Raw genomic sequence first — 14,211 nt, forward strand, 5'->3', positions numbered from 1 at the left:
TAATCCCACCGCCCTGTGCTTTTTGACATGCAGGTATTAAGGCAAAGAGAAAGCTTAACACTTCCTGCTTTTCCCTAATTCCCTCAAACCTTTCAAAAAAATAGTACCATCATGGCTTGTATGATGGTTACAAATTGACTGCAAACAATATTCATGATCAAAGTGGACTTTTGTACATTGGTGTCAATGTTGGCAATACACCCTGTATTTTCTGTTCTCCCCTGCTGCACAGTGTTCTTTTCCCCCTCTTACATTGAAAGTACATTGGAATTAAAACTTTCATCTAGTACTGTACACAACTGCAGCTGCTACTGTGCAGGCGTTTCCTTTTGATTACATTGCAAATACACATCACCCTGTTTCCTTAGCAGATTGAGCCGGTGCCCAGGACAAAAGTTTCACAAAACTTGTATGGTTTTGTCACACTTGGATGTGAGAACATACAAGTGAGCTTGACAAAGATTTTGACATTTTCAGTAATTGTATCTAATGAAAAATACGTAAGTACAGCCTGAAAGTGCATTGGTGACACTTTCAGCAGCAAACACTCTGACCATGATTGAGGATGTCAGAAAAGAAACTTGCTTGAAATTCAGTAATGGTCAGAGTGGCTATAAGCTGAAGTTAAGTTCAGTTCTTGATGTTCACCCATTTTTCTTTGATACTCATAAAACTAGTTACACAAATAAAGCAGAATGATGTGTCAATAGTTGCATTTTGCAGTAACCCCCCCCCCAAATGAATGAGTTGCAACTGTTGCTATAATAATAAATTGGATTAAGTTCTTTTTTAACATTTGGAAGAACCCTAGGACTAGCATGTAGCATTTAGACAAATTGTTTTTCTTCCGCTGTTGGTCACTCACCGCCCTACGTATGGGTCCCTGGAAAGTTTCTCAGTCCCTGCCATGGAAAAGCAGCCCTTTTCTCCAGAGATAATGTGATAACCAAGATTTATGGCTTGGCTATCATTAATCACCACATAATTATCTCTGCTGATGAGCTGTCAACAGGGAACTTCTAGCCCGCCATGATTCCTCACCAGACGGCTGTTGGTATTTCTTGGCCCAAATCATTTCCCCACTTTAATTTATAGGGGAGCAGGTGCTGTTCAAGTGCCTTCAGAGAGCAGCACCAAACACTCCTACTCAACCACCTGGCCTTTCCTATAGTCTTTAAATGAACTCTAGAATTCTGCTTGGTTGCATGTAGTCATGTCTAGGATCTTTCCCTGAAATTATGCAGTTTAGTTGGTATCTTGGGGAAACATTTTTACCATCCAAGGTTCTTACAGGAAACACTGCAAGCTAAGGTACGATTGCTCATTTTAAAAATACAGAAGCAAACAAATGAATTCCTTCTGTTTTCCCTTGCTCTCAAGGAAATACAGCTTGCTTTCCTGAATTGCAGCAAAGCATCCATACAATTAACACAGTCAACACTGAAGTTTTCATGAGCGCAAATCTCGGTGGAATGAACAAATGTTAACCTCATGTAAGATGCTTGTGCAAGCCTGTAAATTGCATAGCAACTTACTTCATATCTATTAGTCATTTTATGCACCCCAATACTATTGTGAGGGCCATTATGAAAGTTGTAAGAACTACCTAAAATAGCCCTTCAGAACCTATTCAGAAAGTACTAAAATAAGAGAAAACTAACAAAGTAACCATAGGGGGGCCGAGGTCCCTTCACCCCAGCTGAAATATGTGAGGGGGCCACCAGCTAAAAGTTGATAGGCATTGCCATTCAGATGGGGTTCATGTGCCATGTCTTGTGCTTGATTACGTGGGGTTGGGCCTCCCCACCCACACACAATATTTTATTCAAGTTGGCATTCTGGAATATAAATTTCTCACACAATAATATATTTTAAGTTCTTAGTTGAGCAGCGCCCGGTCTCTGAAAAGCATCTCTTTATAAAGAAATGAACTGCTTTCTGCTCTAAAAAAATGGGCAGATACGGCTCTTCACACTTATTATTATTTCAGGCTGGTGCAAAAGACAACTGTCTTTCCCCTCATAGTAAAAATACAATAATAACTAAGAATCTGAGGTCCTTTCATGTGTCCTGTGGTTGCCTCGCTTGGCCTAATAGTAAGGCTAGCCCTTGGGATTTTCACAAGAAGGACTTTCAGGACTCTTTTCACAAGAAGCAACGTAGCAATTTTGTTATGGATGAATTTCTCTCTGAAAGAACATGCCAGAAAAAAGCCGTAAATTACGCCTCAGTCGCATCGTTCACCTCTTTAGACGACAGTTTATTAGGGGAAAAGTCTTCACAGCATATTTAAAAATAGACATATAATACAACAGAGGCACATTCACCAAAAACAAAACAAGGCTATGCAATTAATGTTTTTATAAACTCCCAAAACGTGAAGGCAACGTCATAAGTCCACCAAGAATTAATGTCCTCTGTAGTTACGAGTTCAGCCTACGTGGCCTTCCACTCCATTTTGTCTGAAGTGATGGGCACAACTCTTACTTTATAACTAAAAATAATTCCACGTCTGCGCATGTGGTGGTGTTCCTCCCTCCTTAAGTAGCTACACTTTTAGTCGCAATGCATTCTAGCCCATCTTTTCATCTCCCCGAAAAAAGGACATTACGAGGGGGGTGGGGAGCAGAACCTCAGTTCATTGAGTACATTTTTAATGCTTTTCAATCATTTCAGCCGTGCTCTGCGTGGGTTAGAACTGGAAGTCTCCACAATTATTCTCCCAGTTTGGAGGCCGATGAGGCCCGCCCAGAGGGAGAGAAGGAACATGGTGGGCGGGGAAGACATATAAAGCTCGGCCTCAGGCTCTGGCAGAGACCACGTGGCAGGCTGCTGTAGCTTGAGGAGGTAGGGGAGCCCCAGGAGCAGTGAGTGGACTGAGCCCCAAGATTTCCCCTCTTCACACACTCCTTTCCCTGGCTTAACTGACACTTCCCCGCCTTGCTTCTAGGCAGTTGTTGCAACCGAAAAGATGCTCCTCTCGCTTCCCTTTCTTTCCTGCATCTTTTATTGCACAAGGGCAGCTTCTTACTCAGCTTATGCCATCAAGAGTCCTTTGGCTTCAAGCGCCACATTTGCTTTTTCATTCTCCCATTCTCCGTCATCGTACACTTCTTCCCACCCCCACCTCCTGTACTTCCCCAGATTCCTTCCTTCCTTCCTTCCTTCCTTCCTTCCTTCCTTCCTTCCTTCCTTCCTTCCTTTTAAAGGCTGTTTTCACGCCCAAACTCAGCGGGGTTTTTTGTTAGCTTTGTGCTGTTGATATTAACAGTTCAAGTCGAGGACTTGAAAGATCCATTGGGTAGAGAACACCATTTAGTCCTTCACAACTTTGGATTCCTGACCCCAGACCCTCAAAACAGGACATAAATTATCTTTAAGAACTTTTGGACAGGTGCAGCTTTAAAGGGCTTTGGTCTGACCCACGTGCGCATGTTGTTTATCTTTCAATAACTCTCAACTTGATGTGCAATACCTTTAAAGTACATTTGAAGAACATACTTCCCACCTAAGAATTTTGGGCACTGAAGTTTATCTCAGTTCCCGGCAACCCTTAAAAAAGCAAAGTTGCCTGGGGGTGGGGGGATGTGTAGGCAGCCTGTTCCACACTGGAATTTGGCTTCTACCAGGAGTAGGCAGATAGTAGGTCAGGTTCTACTGGTAAGTCTTTCGAAGCTTTGCAGTAGGTGAAGCGTTCCTGGTGCCTGATTTTTTAACAACAGCAACAAAAGGATGCCTTTCACCACCTCATGATTGTCATGCTCAAAGCCTGGAGTAACCAAAAGTAAGCTTCATTCAGTTTTTAATCCTGGATTGGGAATTCTTTAATTCTAAGGGGTTGGGTTTTTTGCATTAGATAGTATAAAAGAAAAGAAAAATGTAAATCCCACAAGTTACAAGAAAGGAGATTTTGACAAAACTTCAGGAAAACCTTTCTGACAGTAAGAGTTGTTCAACTTCGGAGCAGTCTCCCTCAGAAGGTTGTGGACTCTCCTTCCTTGGAGGTTCTTAAGCAGAGCTTGGATGGCCATTTTAGCTGAGATTCCTGCATTGCAGGGGATTGGACTAGATGAACCTCGGGATCCCTTCCAACGCTACAATTCTATGATTCCATTATTCCTACAAATAGTGAACATCATAGAATGGAAGCAATTGACTCATGAATTAACAGTGAGCTGAAAAACATATTATCATTATTTATTGAATTTATATACCATCCTATACTCGGAGGTAGCAACCTGATTTTTCCATTCCCCACAATGGATTTAACAAATCTGGAGTGGAGTCCTTAAGGATGGCATGTTGTATGCCTCCTCCTGGCAACTCCTGCATCCATGCTGGTGCCAAATGTAGGGCAGTGTTGGCAGAGGAGACTTTTTTCTTGCCCCAGTGCTTCCTGAGGGAGCAAAAAGAAAGCTTATTTTAAACTGTAATATTATGTTCAAACAGGAACTTTGTGGGAATGTTTTGCCCAATGTGGGGCTCAAACCCATGACCTGAGATTCAGAGTCTCAAGTTCTACCAACTGAGCAGGAGGGTCCAATGGGATGTGGCAGCTAAATAGCAACAGGAGAGGGGACAACCATTATAACCACTAAGATCCCAGGGACTAGACTAGACTAGACTATACATACATGCATTACTGTTGAAAAACTGGCTAGGAGCACTGGGATTGTGGGGAGTGGCAATAATGGTGGCAATACTGCTTTGTGGTTTGCAGGTTTTTTCTAAATCGTTTGACCCCAATAAATAGGAAGCCTGCTTCACAAGTTCTGTGTTACAGCAAAAGGACTAAAAAAAAAAAAAAAAAAAAAAAAAAACCAACAAAAAATTCAGCTCTGAAATCTATTTTCAGGAGTCAACTCTGAAATGTGTGAAGTAATAGTAGAATGATGGTTTCTGGTTCCTTTGGAAATGTAGCTGAGGGAAGATATGTCAAACAATTTTATTTTCATTATAAACTATAGTGTTTGCTCATCAGATAGAAATATATACTATATAATACAGGAGCATTTCTGACCTTGTTGGAGAAGAAAAAACTTAATTTCACTACAGCGTATCCATGCATATCCCACCCACCACTTATGCAAGGGTTACATTCCGGGGCCCCATGTGCATAAGTGAAATCACATAAAGTGGGGGGGGGGCACTTTTAAAAAAAGCCCCTAAATGCCTATTTCCCCCTGTTCTCCAGGCTCTCTCCCCCACCCTCTCTCCAATCCAGACCAAAATATCTAGAGTCTCTGGCTGGAGGCTGCTGACTGCTGGCTGGTAGCCTAAACAAAGCCCTCAGTGCACCTTGGGTCTTTTCAAGGCTTCCTCCCGCCCATACTGGTGTTTCTTTGGGCTCTGGGGAGGGTCTTCTTGTAAACCACAAGGACTCTCCAGCTCTCTCCTGCCATTTCCTGGTATGGATCTATCTATCTATTCCTTCCTTCCTTCTTTCTTTCCTTCCTTCCTTCTTTCTTTCTTTCTTTCTTTCTTTCCACGGTGCAGACTCGTGGTCATGCGCAAGTGCAACATATGTAAGTGGGTGGGGGGGATGATGCCTGTACTCTTATAATACAGGAATGCTCCTGACCTGAATGGAGAAAACAATCTTAATTTTGTTACAGCGTTTTCTGCCCCCACACAATGATTCTAAATAAAATCTTCCAAGCCTCACTTTGGATCTTAATCATGCCTTGTGGATTCTGTTCCCTAGGTAAGTTGAACCTTTTCTGCACTTATTATTAGATTGCAATCCTAAGCCTACAGAATTTTTTTTTATTGAAATCAACTTCCTCCTGATGACTTGAATGAAGGCAGGCAATCTATATATATACAGTTCAAAGCATCTAATTTAACTAGGCTAAATCCCAAACAAGAGAACTTCCTGTTTTTGGCCAGCTGTTGATACCACAGTTTGGGGGTGGAAAAGTTAAACCCGCGTTCCTTGTGTGCTGCAGTTCAAAACCATATCTGTTTTTCGAAAAGCAAACACACACTGACTTGTTTAGTGCTGAGTCTAGTTTGGCCCTGAGTGGCACAAAGAAAGCTGTCAAATGTATGAAGTCTAAACTGGCTCCACAGTAATTGTATAATGGCAAAAAGTCCAAGATGCGATATTATGAAAAACTATGTGGGGAATTAAAACATGTTATCCAGTTGATGCTGACACAAAACCCCACACATACACTATAATAAAATAATATAAATTTCACCATCACCCTCCCCCCCACTTCTTCCCCGACCTTATACTGTACTCAACACTAATGCCTCATAACAAATGTAACTGATCTGTAGAAAAGACTTTACAACCTGAAAAAAGAGACAATGCACGTACTTTTGTAAACCAAGAAAATCTTTAATAAGAGTTACTTTTTAAAGAAAAAATGTGTATGTCAAGTCTGAGGGGTGGCAGACAACACATGAATCTGTAAAAGGGACGAGGTAGAACCCTTCTTTGTTCATTTTTCCATCACTACTGTGTTGTTTTGTGTTTTGCTGTTAGTATATCTGATCTAAATGATTTTTCTTTAAAAATAGATGAAGATGATACTTGAAATTTTTTGACAATATTTACGCAGAATGGGATCCTTGTGGGTGTAATATTTTAAAAGATATAAATTGTAAGATTTTACTGATGCCAAATAGTTTAAAGTCTTTTTACCAAACGAAACTGGTCATTCAAATGCCTGAGAAATCTGTTGTTTTTCCTTTCTTGCTCGCAGCTCCTCCACAGCCTCCTGAAATTATTGTCTGCTTATTTTATTACAAAAGTGGCTCAACTCTTACTTGCGTCTGGACATATGAAAGGGACCCTGAAACAGTCTATACTCTCACTAAACAGTAAGTGCTAAGAGTTTGGCTACCAATATTATATAAAGGAGTGTGGGTACCAGTCATGAAGTGGTTGCTGTAGGTATCCTGTGGCACAGTACAAAATGGCTTCCATGGGGTCTGTGGCAGAACACAAAATGCATTTTATCCAAAAATGAATTCCAGGGTTGTTAAATTTTCAGAAATACAGTGAGATTAAGAGGAATAAAGCCATACAACCTGCTAATAAATAACTCTACAACAGCTATCTATATATAGCTGGAAGTTTGGGTGGGGACTGCCCTAAACCCTATAAATGGTAGGATTTTGATTATTTGGGATATGAATGAAAATACAAGCTGCAGAACTGTGTCAGACAAAGAATTCCTATGCTGGTTTATGCAATCAGCCTGGCCAAGCTAGTGAAGAGCAAAACTGTTAACATGGCAAAGTGTTGACTGCCCATCTAAGAGGAATCCTTGGGCTGAGCAGAGAAAGGTTGCCAGCGTAACTGTGTGTGAGAGAGGTGACAGGAAAAGAGCAAGGTGTGCTGGGAAGAAGAATGGTGAGAAAAAAAGACTGAGATCCATCTTGGGCAGGTTGGCTGAAGGCTGGCTGGAAGAGATGCCTTGGGCTCAAGTGCTGCACTGCTGAGGGAAACAAACCCTGCTTGAGATGACCATGCTGTCAGATCTGGACTCCCTTCCTTCCAAACTCTGGTGTTAATATGTGAATAAATCATATTTATTAAAGCTATGACACTCTCTGCTACACATTCAATTCTCCAAAGGAGCACAGCCCAGGGTGAGGACCAAGACCCTTGGAATCCCATGCACAAGCTTGGCAGGGCTTGGGGGTGGCCTGTACCATAAAGTTTTACTTTCTGCCCCTCTTTGCACTCATATGTGTCATATATCTATCCATTTATGTCTATTAAATTCAATGGGTCTGTAATTATAACAAAGGTTGGATACAGCCCACAAAAAGTCTTCACCCATGTGCATTCACTGTATGCCATCTTCTTTTCAATATCTATTCACTGCAATAACATTTTTTTCAGAGTAGAAAAGAAATAATTTTGTTCCACGTGTATCTCAAAGTCAGCTTTTGTTCTGAGGTTGTTGGTTTTTTTTAAATAATGCTTCCAAAAACAGCCATATGTGCTTGACAAATGACAATGGCCTTAACTAATATCTATAGGAAAAGGAATTGTGCTTCTCTCTTTGCCACCTGTACTGCTTATAAAAACCCTTGACCATATCCAGCCTAGAACTTTATTACTATCCACAGTGTTTCCTCACTGACAATGCAAATAATAATTTTTGTTTTTAATTGGGGATATGTGGTCAGGAGGATGCAGTAAGAGGCAATACTCAGCTCCAGCTGCTAAGCACAAGGTACCTCCATGTCCTTAGCAGGGTGAGTGGTAGGGACGTTGGGTTTTCTGGCTGGTATACAGCTGGGCACTTTTATGGTGGTGATCCAGGCCTAACGAGACTTCAGATGGTACATGGGACATCTGTGATGTAGATCTCCCATGGGGTTGTTTTCTTTTTCTTTTTTAGCATGCCCTCTCTCAGGTTAGCAGCCTTAGATGGCTACTGGGAGAGCAAGTTTATCATTTTCTCCTTTGCCCTTTCTTTGATCTAAATTAACTCCCACCCATATCTGATTTTTCACCCGTAGAACTAATAGCTCTGTGGGAGAGGGGTAAGAGAGGAAAAAGTTTAACTTACTGTCCCAGAACACTTTTTAAAAATCTTCAAAGTAGCTGTGTGTGGTTACCAATGCATACAAAGATATTTTTAAAAATAAAATAAAATAAAATAAATACGCATGTAAGATCTTAATCAAGAATCTCGTATTGCATCTTGGTTGGGTGCAGGATATTTTCATCCTATTAATTTCTATGGGAAGGAAAACCCATGCTTTAAATTTCTTCTGCTGAAATCTGTGGCACTTGAATGTTCTCAACTTTCGGTTGTCATTATTAAAAGCATAATTCACCTTTTACTGTTCTTTTCTAAATTGTGCTCAACATATTTCAGTCCTGGATTTGATTCTAAATGTGAACTTCTTAACCACTTCTTCCCCAAAAAATATTTACTAATTTTCTTCTTCTTCCCACCACCTGCATTTTTCACAAACAGGATGTTAGCACCGAATGAGGAAGAAAACTGCTCAATGAAAAGGGCTTCAACATTAGTAGGCGATAAGATACTAAGCTGCTCAACCAAAAGTGCTTTGTGTACATTATTCAATCAACCAATTTCTGCTCGGGAATATCGTGTCCGGGTGACGGCAAGAAATAGCTTGGGGGAAGCAACCTCAGAGCCTGTTTGCATAATTTCTACAACAATTTGTAAGTTCATAAGCAATTTAAAATATGAGAAACATAGACTGTGTTTGAGCAACCAGTTCTTATGCAATACATCTTTTGCTACTGCAGAGATAAAAGAATTCCAGTGGCATGCAGTGAACATTTCCGTAGGATAACATTTAGCGCCAAAGGTGCCAGCTTCCAAGTGTGATTGGGACAGGACAACGCCATGCGCATGAACATTGTGCCTCCCTTTCTAAGCTGGGAAGAAGCTTCCTGGGCTTTGGGAAGGAGTTGCCAGGCCTCTGACAGGATACTGGAGCCCTGCTGCCTCCTTACCAAAGCCGAGTGGGCTTAGGGAAGATGGTAGAAGGGCTCTTGGACCCCCTTGGAGCATTGGATCTCCCTCCATAAGCAGAGCAGAAGCTTCCTAGGCTTTGAGAAGGAGGCAGCAGGCATTAATACTTTAATACTCTTAAGTTACCAGGAACATTTAGGGTACCAGCCCAGTCTCTCTGGTACACTGACAGCACCCTGCTGAAGAATTCTATTTTGCATAAATCTACATTCCTATGCGGATTTTGAAAAGCTTCATCTCTTGGAAACCTTTCCATGCTTTCCTTTATACGCATTACCACTTTGGACAAATTCAGCTTTTTGTTTCTAAGTGGTCCATAGTTTCCTGCAATATGGCTCATAAGTAGTGCCATAATATAATGCATAGCTACATTTCCACATTATCTCGCTTCTTCCCTTAGCAGTACAAATCAGTTGCCTTTTGAAGGAGACAAGCCTACTTGTCACTTTCATGTCTACTTGGCGTGGTTATTTTTTTCCTGAATTAAACAACTGTTTTGTAGTCCAGCTCTGATGTATGCATAAGGCCTTTCAAACAGCTCTTAAAACTGCTAGAGGGTAGGATACAAGGAGGGAGGCTGAAGGTAGAAGGGCACAGGAAACTAATGAGGTTTTCCGCTATGCAATCAAGGTGTCAAGCCAATTCCAACCCCCCAACTTGAATGAGTGGGAAATTCCAACATTCATAGAATCTTAGAGTTGGAAGGGACCCAAGGGTTATCTAGTCCAACCCCCTACAACGCAGGACACTCTGCTAAAGCATCCATGACAGATGGCTGAGATCTCTGTGATTGGACAGCCTCAGAACTCATGGTGACTGCAATACCTGTATGGCTGTTAGGATTAGTGGTTCAATATGTACTCTGGCTTTGGTTAGTGACGTTTTGTGATGGCACATCTTACACTAGAGTATCAGCTTGTTGAAGGTCAAATGGTTTTGTCTTGGAAAGTCATTAGATTGGTGACAGAGTACATACAGTGGTACCCCGCAAGACGGGTTAGTGACGTTTTGTGATGGCACATCTTACACTAGAGTATCAGCTTGTTGAAGGTCAAATGGTTTTGTCTTGGAAAGTCATTAGATTGGTGACAGAGTACATACAGTGGTACCCCGCAAGACGAACGCCTCGCAAGACGGAAAACCCGCTAGACGAAAGAGTTTTCCGTTTTGGAGGCGCTTCGCAAAACGAATTTCCCTATGGGCTTGCTTCGCAAGACGACAGCCCATAGGGAAATCTCAGGGACAGCGGGGAAGCGCAGCGGGTCTTCCCCACTGTCCTCGGACCTCCTCCGAAGCCTGGCGGCGGGGCGGGGACACCTCCTCCCGCCGCCGCCGGGCTTCGGAAGGCTCCTCCGAAGCCGGGCGGTGGGGCGGGAACACTTCCCGCCGCCGCCGGGCTTCGGAAGGCTCCTCCGAAGCCGGGCGGCGGGGCGGGAACACCTCCCGCCGCCGCCCGGCTTCGGAACGGTGCTCCGAAGCCGGGCGGGGGGGAGGGAACACCTCCCGCCGCCGCCCGGCTTCGGAACGGTGCTCCGAAGGCGGGCGGGGGGGGAGGGAACACCTGCCGCCGCCGCCCGGCTTCGGAACGGTGCTCCGAAGCCGGGCGACGGGGCGGGAACACCTTCTGAAGGCGGGCGGGGGGCGAAAGTCTTTGCTCCCCCCTGCCTGCCTGTCCCGGAGGGCTTTTAAATCGCCCCGGACAGCGGAGAAGTCCTCCGCTGTCCCGGGGTGATTTTAAAATGCCGCCCGCCAGCATTTTAAGATCGCCCGGACAGCGGAGAAGTCCTCCGCTGTCCCGGGGTTTTTTAAAATGCTGGGGGTGGGAAGAAAAGCCCTTGTCCCCCCCCCCCCAGACTTCAGAAGAGGTCCGGGGACAGACTGTCCCCGGACCTGGCCTGAAGGCGGTTTCCCTAGGAACGCATTAATTGATTTTCAATGCATTCCTATGGGAAACCGTGCATCGCAAGACGAAAAACTCGCAAGACGAAGAGACTTGCGGAACGAATTAATTTCGTCTTGCGAGGCACCACTGTATTTGGTATGCAGGTCCCAGGCTTGATCCTTCAGATCTCCTGTAGAAGGATCAGGTAGCAAATGATGTAGAAGACCTTTGCCTCAGACCCTAGAGAGGCAATATTTGTATTAGATGTACAAGCAACGCCCCATTTGTGTGTGATCTATCTTTGTGTGACCGCACACACACATGGTGCCAGGAACCCAGAAGTGGGGAGCACTCTGGAGAGTCCTCCTGGCTCGCAAGTAGACCCTCCCCAGAGCCAGAAGAGAGTCTCCTTGCAAGCCACTAGGACTCTCCATTTATGTGCATTCTGCTGACGGATGCAGAGGCCCAGAACATAAACCCCACATAAATGAGGTGTTGCCTATATTAGCCACAGTTCAGTGCTTACAACTTTTAAAACTGCTTAAAACCACAACAAATAGAGAACACCGTAATCTTAATAGCAAAGGTAAAAACACTTCCAATCCCCCTGCTTCATTTTATTCATTTCAATATATTACAGCTAATCGGCTACAAGACTGCCTGTTGAACATCTCCGCAAGCAATATGCATAAAAACGTTCAATAAAAACACTAGTGTTGCACAACAACAATAATCTGCCTCTGCCTCTAACCCAGCTGGGTTTAATTCCAAGTGTGGCAGTGGTGTTGCATCACATTGATCTGGTTCATCAGTCCCCCTCCAGCGAACAGAAGTAATTTAATTATCTTTTAATAGCTGTGATTAGAAATGAAATATAAATTCTGCGATGGGATTCAAGCGTGCAGCCTACCCCACTCTCCATTCCAGCAGAATTTCTCTTGCTGCTACCGGTAGGATTGGTTGTAAAATCGTTAGCATGAGAGCTTTCTTTCTCAATTCCAGTGAAGCCTGATCCTCCTCAGATAACTAAAATAGAAGCAGTTCCAGGGATGCCGCCACAGCTAAGAGTTCATTGGAAAAAAGCTCGAATGCCACGAAGTGCCGAGAACAATACGAGGTGCCAAATTCGTTATAAATCCATAAAGGAAAATGGCATGGTAAGTTGAATTGTAAGTGAGTAGCAATTTTTCCAGCTCATATAACTACAGGCAGTGGGCAAGACCTCTAATGAATCTTTTTATGTATTCTATCATAAAATTGTTTGCCTCATTCTGCACACACAGTTAGAACACTTCCCACACTCATCTCAAAAACAGCATGGAAGGCCACCACACAGGGGTTATTGTTGTTGTCCATGTTGGCCTCATCTTCTCAGTCTGATCCTCGTAGTATCAGCTAGTAGTTTACTGAGGTAGTGGAATGTAGATGCTCATCCTTATCTAGGTGACATTCTGACTGTATTCTTAACCTGTCAATTGTGCCCCTATTTTGTCTGGTGTCTCACAACTTCAAAGTCAGTCAAGGGCATGGCTGCCACATCCCCAGGTCCTTTGTGACATTTTGTTATTCTGATTCCTGGTGAATAAGTCCTTCTTGGAGTTCCACGTGAAAGGCAGATAAGTCAGTTTTTGTGAGAAGAGTAAGAATAGCTAAGAACATGAGAGGGGCTCTGCTGGATGAGGCCAAAGGGGCCCATCCAGTCCAGTATCCTCCTTCTCAGAGTAGTCCGTCAACCAGAAGCCTATGGGAAGTCCCAAAACAGAACTTGAATGCCACACTACCCTCCCTACTTGTGAATCACAGCAACAGATATTCTGAGACATACTGCCTGTAGCAGCGAGTTCCATAGTTCCTACCCTTCCCTCCCCTCTCCCTATCCCTATCCCTATCCCTTTCCCTTTCCTTTTCTCTGTCTTGAATCTTCCAACTTTTGGCTGGAACATTCACTTTCATCACATCTCTTCTTATTTGCCTTTTATCTAAACTAAGAAGTGCCAAATGCTTTAACTTTTCCTCAAAGGAGAGTTTCTCCATCCACTTAATAAATTGGGTTGCCCTTTTCTGAACCTTTTCCATTTCCACATTCTCCATTCTCCATGTACTTGCCATAAGTGTGTGTGTGTGTGTGTGCGCGCGCTGTCTTTTGGTAAGCAGTTATTTTATTGAAGGAGCCAAGAATGCATGCCAGTTTTGGGGAAGCAGAATTTACCATCTGAGCCACACTTGGGGTGTGGGGTGAGGAATGTAAGAATATGGATGCAAGTGATAGCAAGAGAGACCACAGTATTTATATTTTGCCACCTATGATTTTTGCTGTGTTCTTTGAAGGAAAACTGTTATTCTGTCCAATTTCCAGAAAGATTACTTCATGGAAGAAGACAGCGCAACAATTGAACTCACTAATCTGTGGGATTGTACAACCTATACTGTTGACGTTCGGTGCGCTCATAATGACTCGAAGTTTTGGAGTGAGTGGAGTACCAAAAAAATGGGAACAACGAAAGAACAAGGCGGACAAAAATGCTGATACAGTTTGATGCTTCTGTTTTAAATTGGCAGATCTAAAAAAACAACAAAAAATAATTCATGTTAATTGTTTTTCTAAATTATATAACCAAGACTCATTCCATCTCTAGGGGATCCACAATGAATGCTAACAGTGTGTATGTCTTACATTTCACAATCCAGTGCCTACCCTATTTAAGTGTGATGAGTGAAAACCATATTCATTTAGGATGAATGGAAGACCTAGGTGGCTGTTCTGGAGAAGTGACCCAACTTTTTATCTTCTATGAAACTTCGTACAGGGAGGTTGTGGCATTCTCTTCTATGAGGTTGGGCAGACACTAT

General features: G+C 43.1%; 1 protein-coding gene across 2 annotated transcripts; it reads left to right on the top strand.

Annotated features, from left to right (window-relative positions):
* The first annotated feature begins 2,627 nt into the window (after window positions 1–2,627).
* LOC308458247 (interleukin-31 receptor subunit alpha-like) lies at window positions 2,628–13,944 on the top strand. 2 transcript variants are annotated; one of them, XM_080973168.1, is made up of 6 exons: window positions 2,628–2,847; window positions 5,616–5,704; window positions 6,714–6,831; window positions 8,952–9,163; window positions 12,364–12,518; window positions 13,718–13,944. In XM_080973168.1, exons 2-6 carry the CDS (start codon window positions 5,635–5,637, stop codon window positions 13,886–13,888), a joined length of 726 nt encoding a protein of 241 aa, XP_080829294.1. In that variant the 5' UTR covers window positions 2,628–2,847; window positions 5,616–5,634; the 3' UTR covers window positions 13,889–13,944. The 2 variants fall into 2 exon arrangements, with proteins under 2 accessions (XP_080829294.1, XP_080829293.1); XM_080973167.1 differs by lacking the exon at window positions 2,628–2,847 and adding an exon at window positions 3,186–3,784.
* Window positions 13,945–14,211: the final 267 nt, after the last annotated feature.

Source organism: Podarcis pityusensis, assembly GCF_964106645.2.
Source record: "Podarcis pityusensis genome assembly, chromosome: 11".
Classification (NCBI taxonomy): Eukaryota; Metazoa; Chordata; class Lepidosauria; order Squamata; family Lacertidae; genus Podarcis; species Podarcis pityusensis.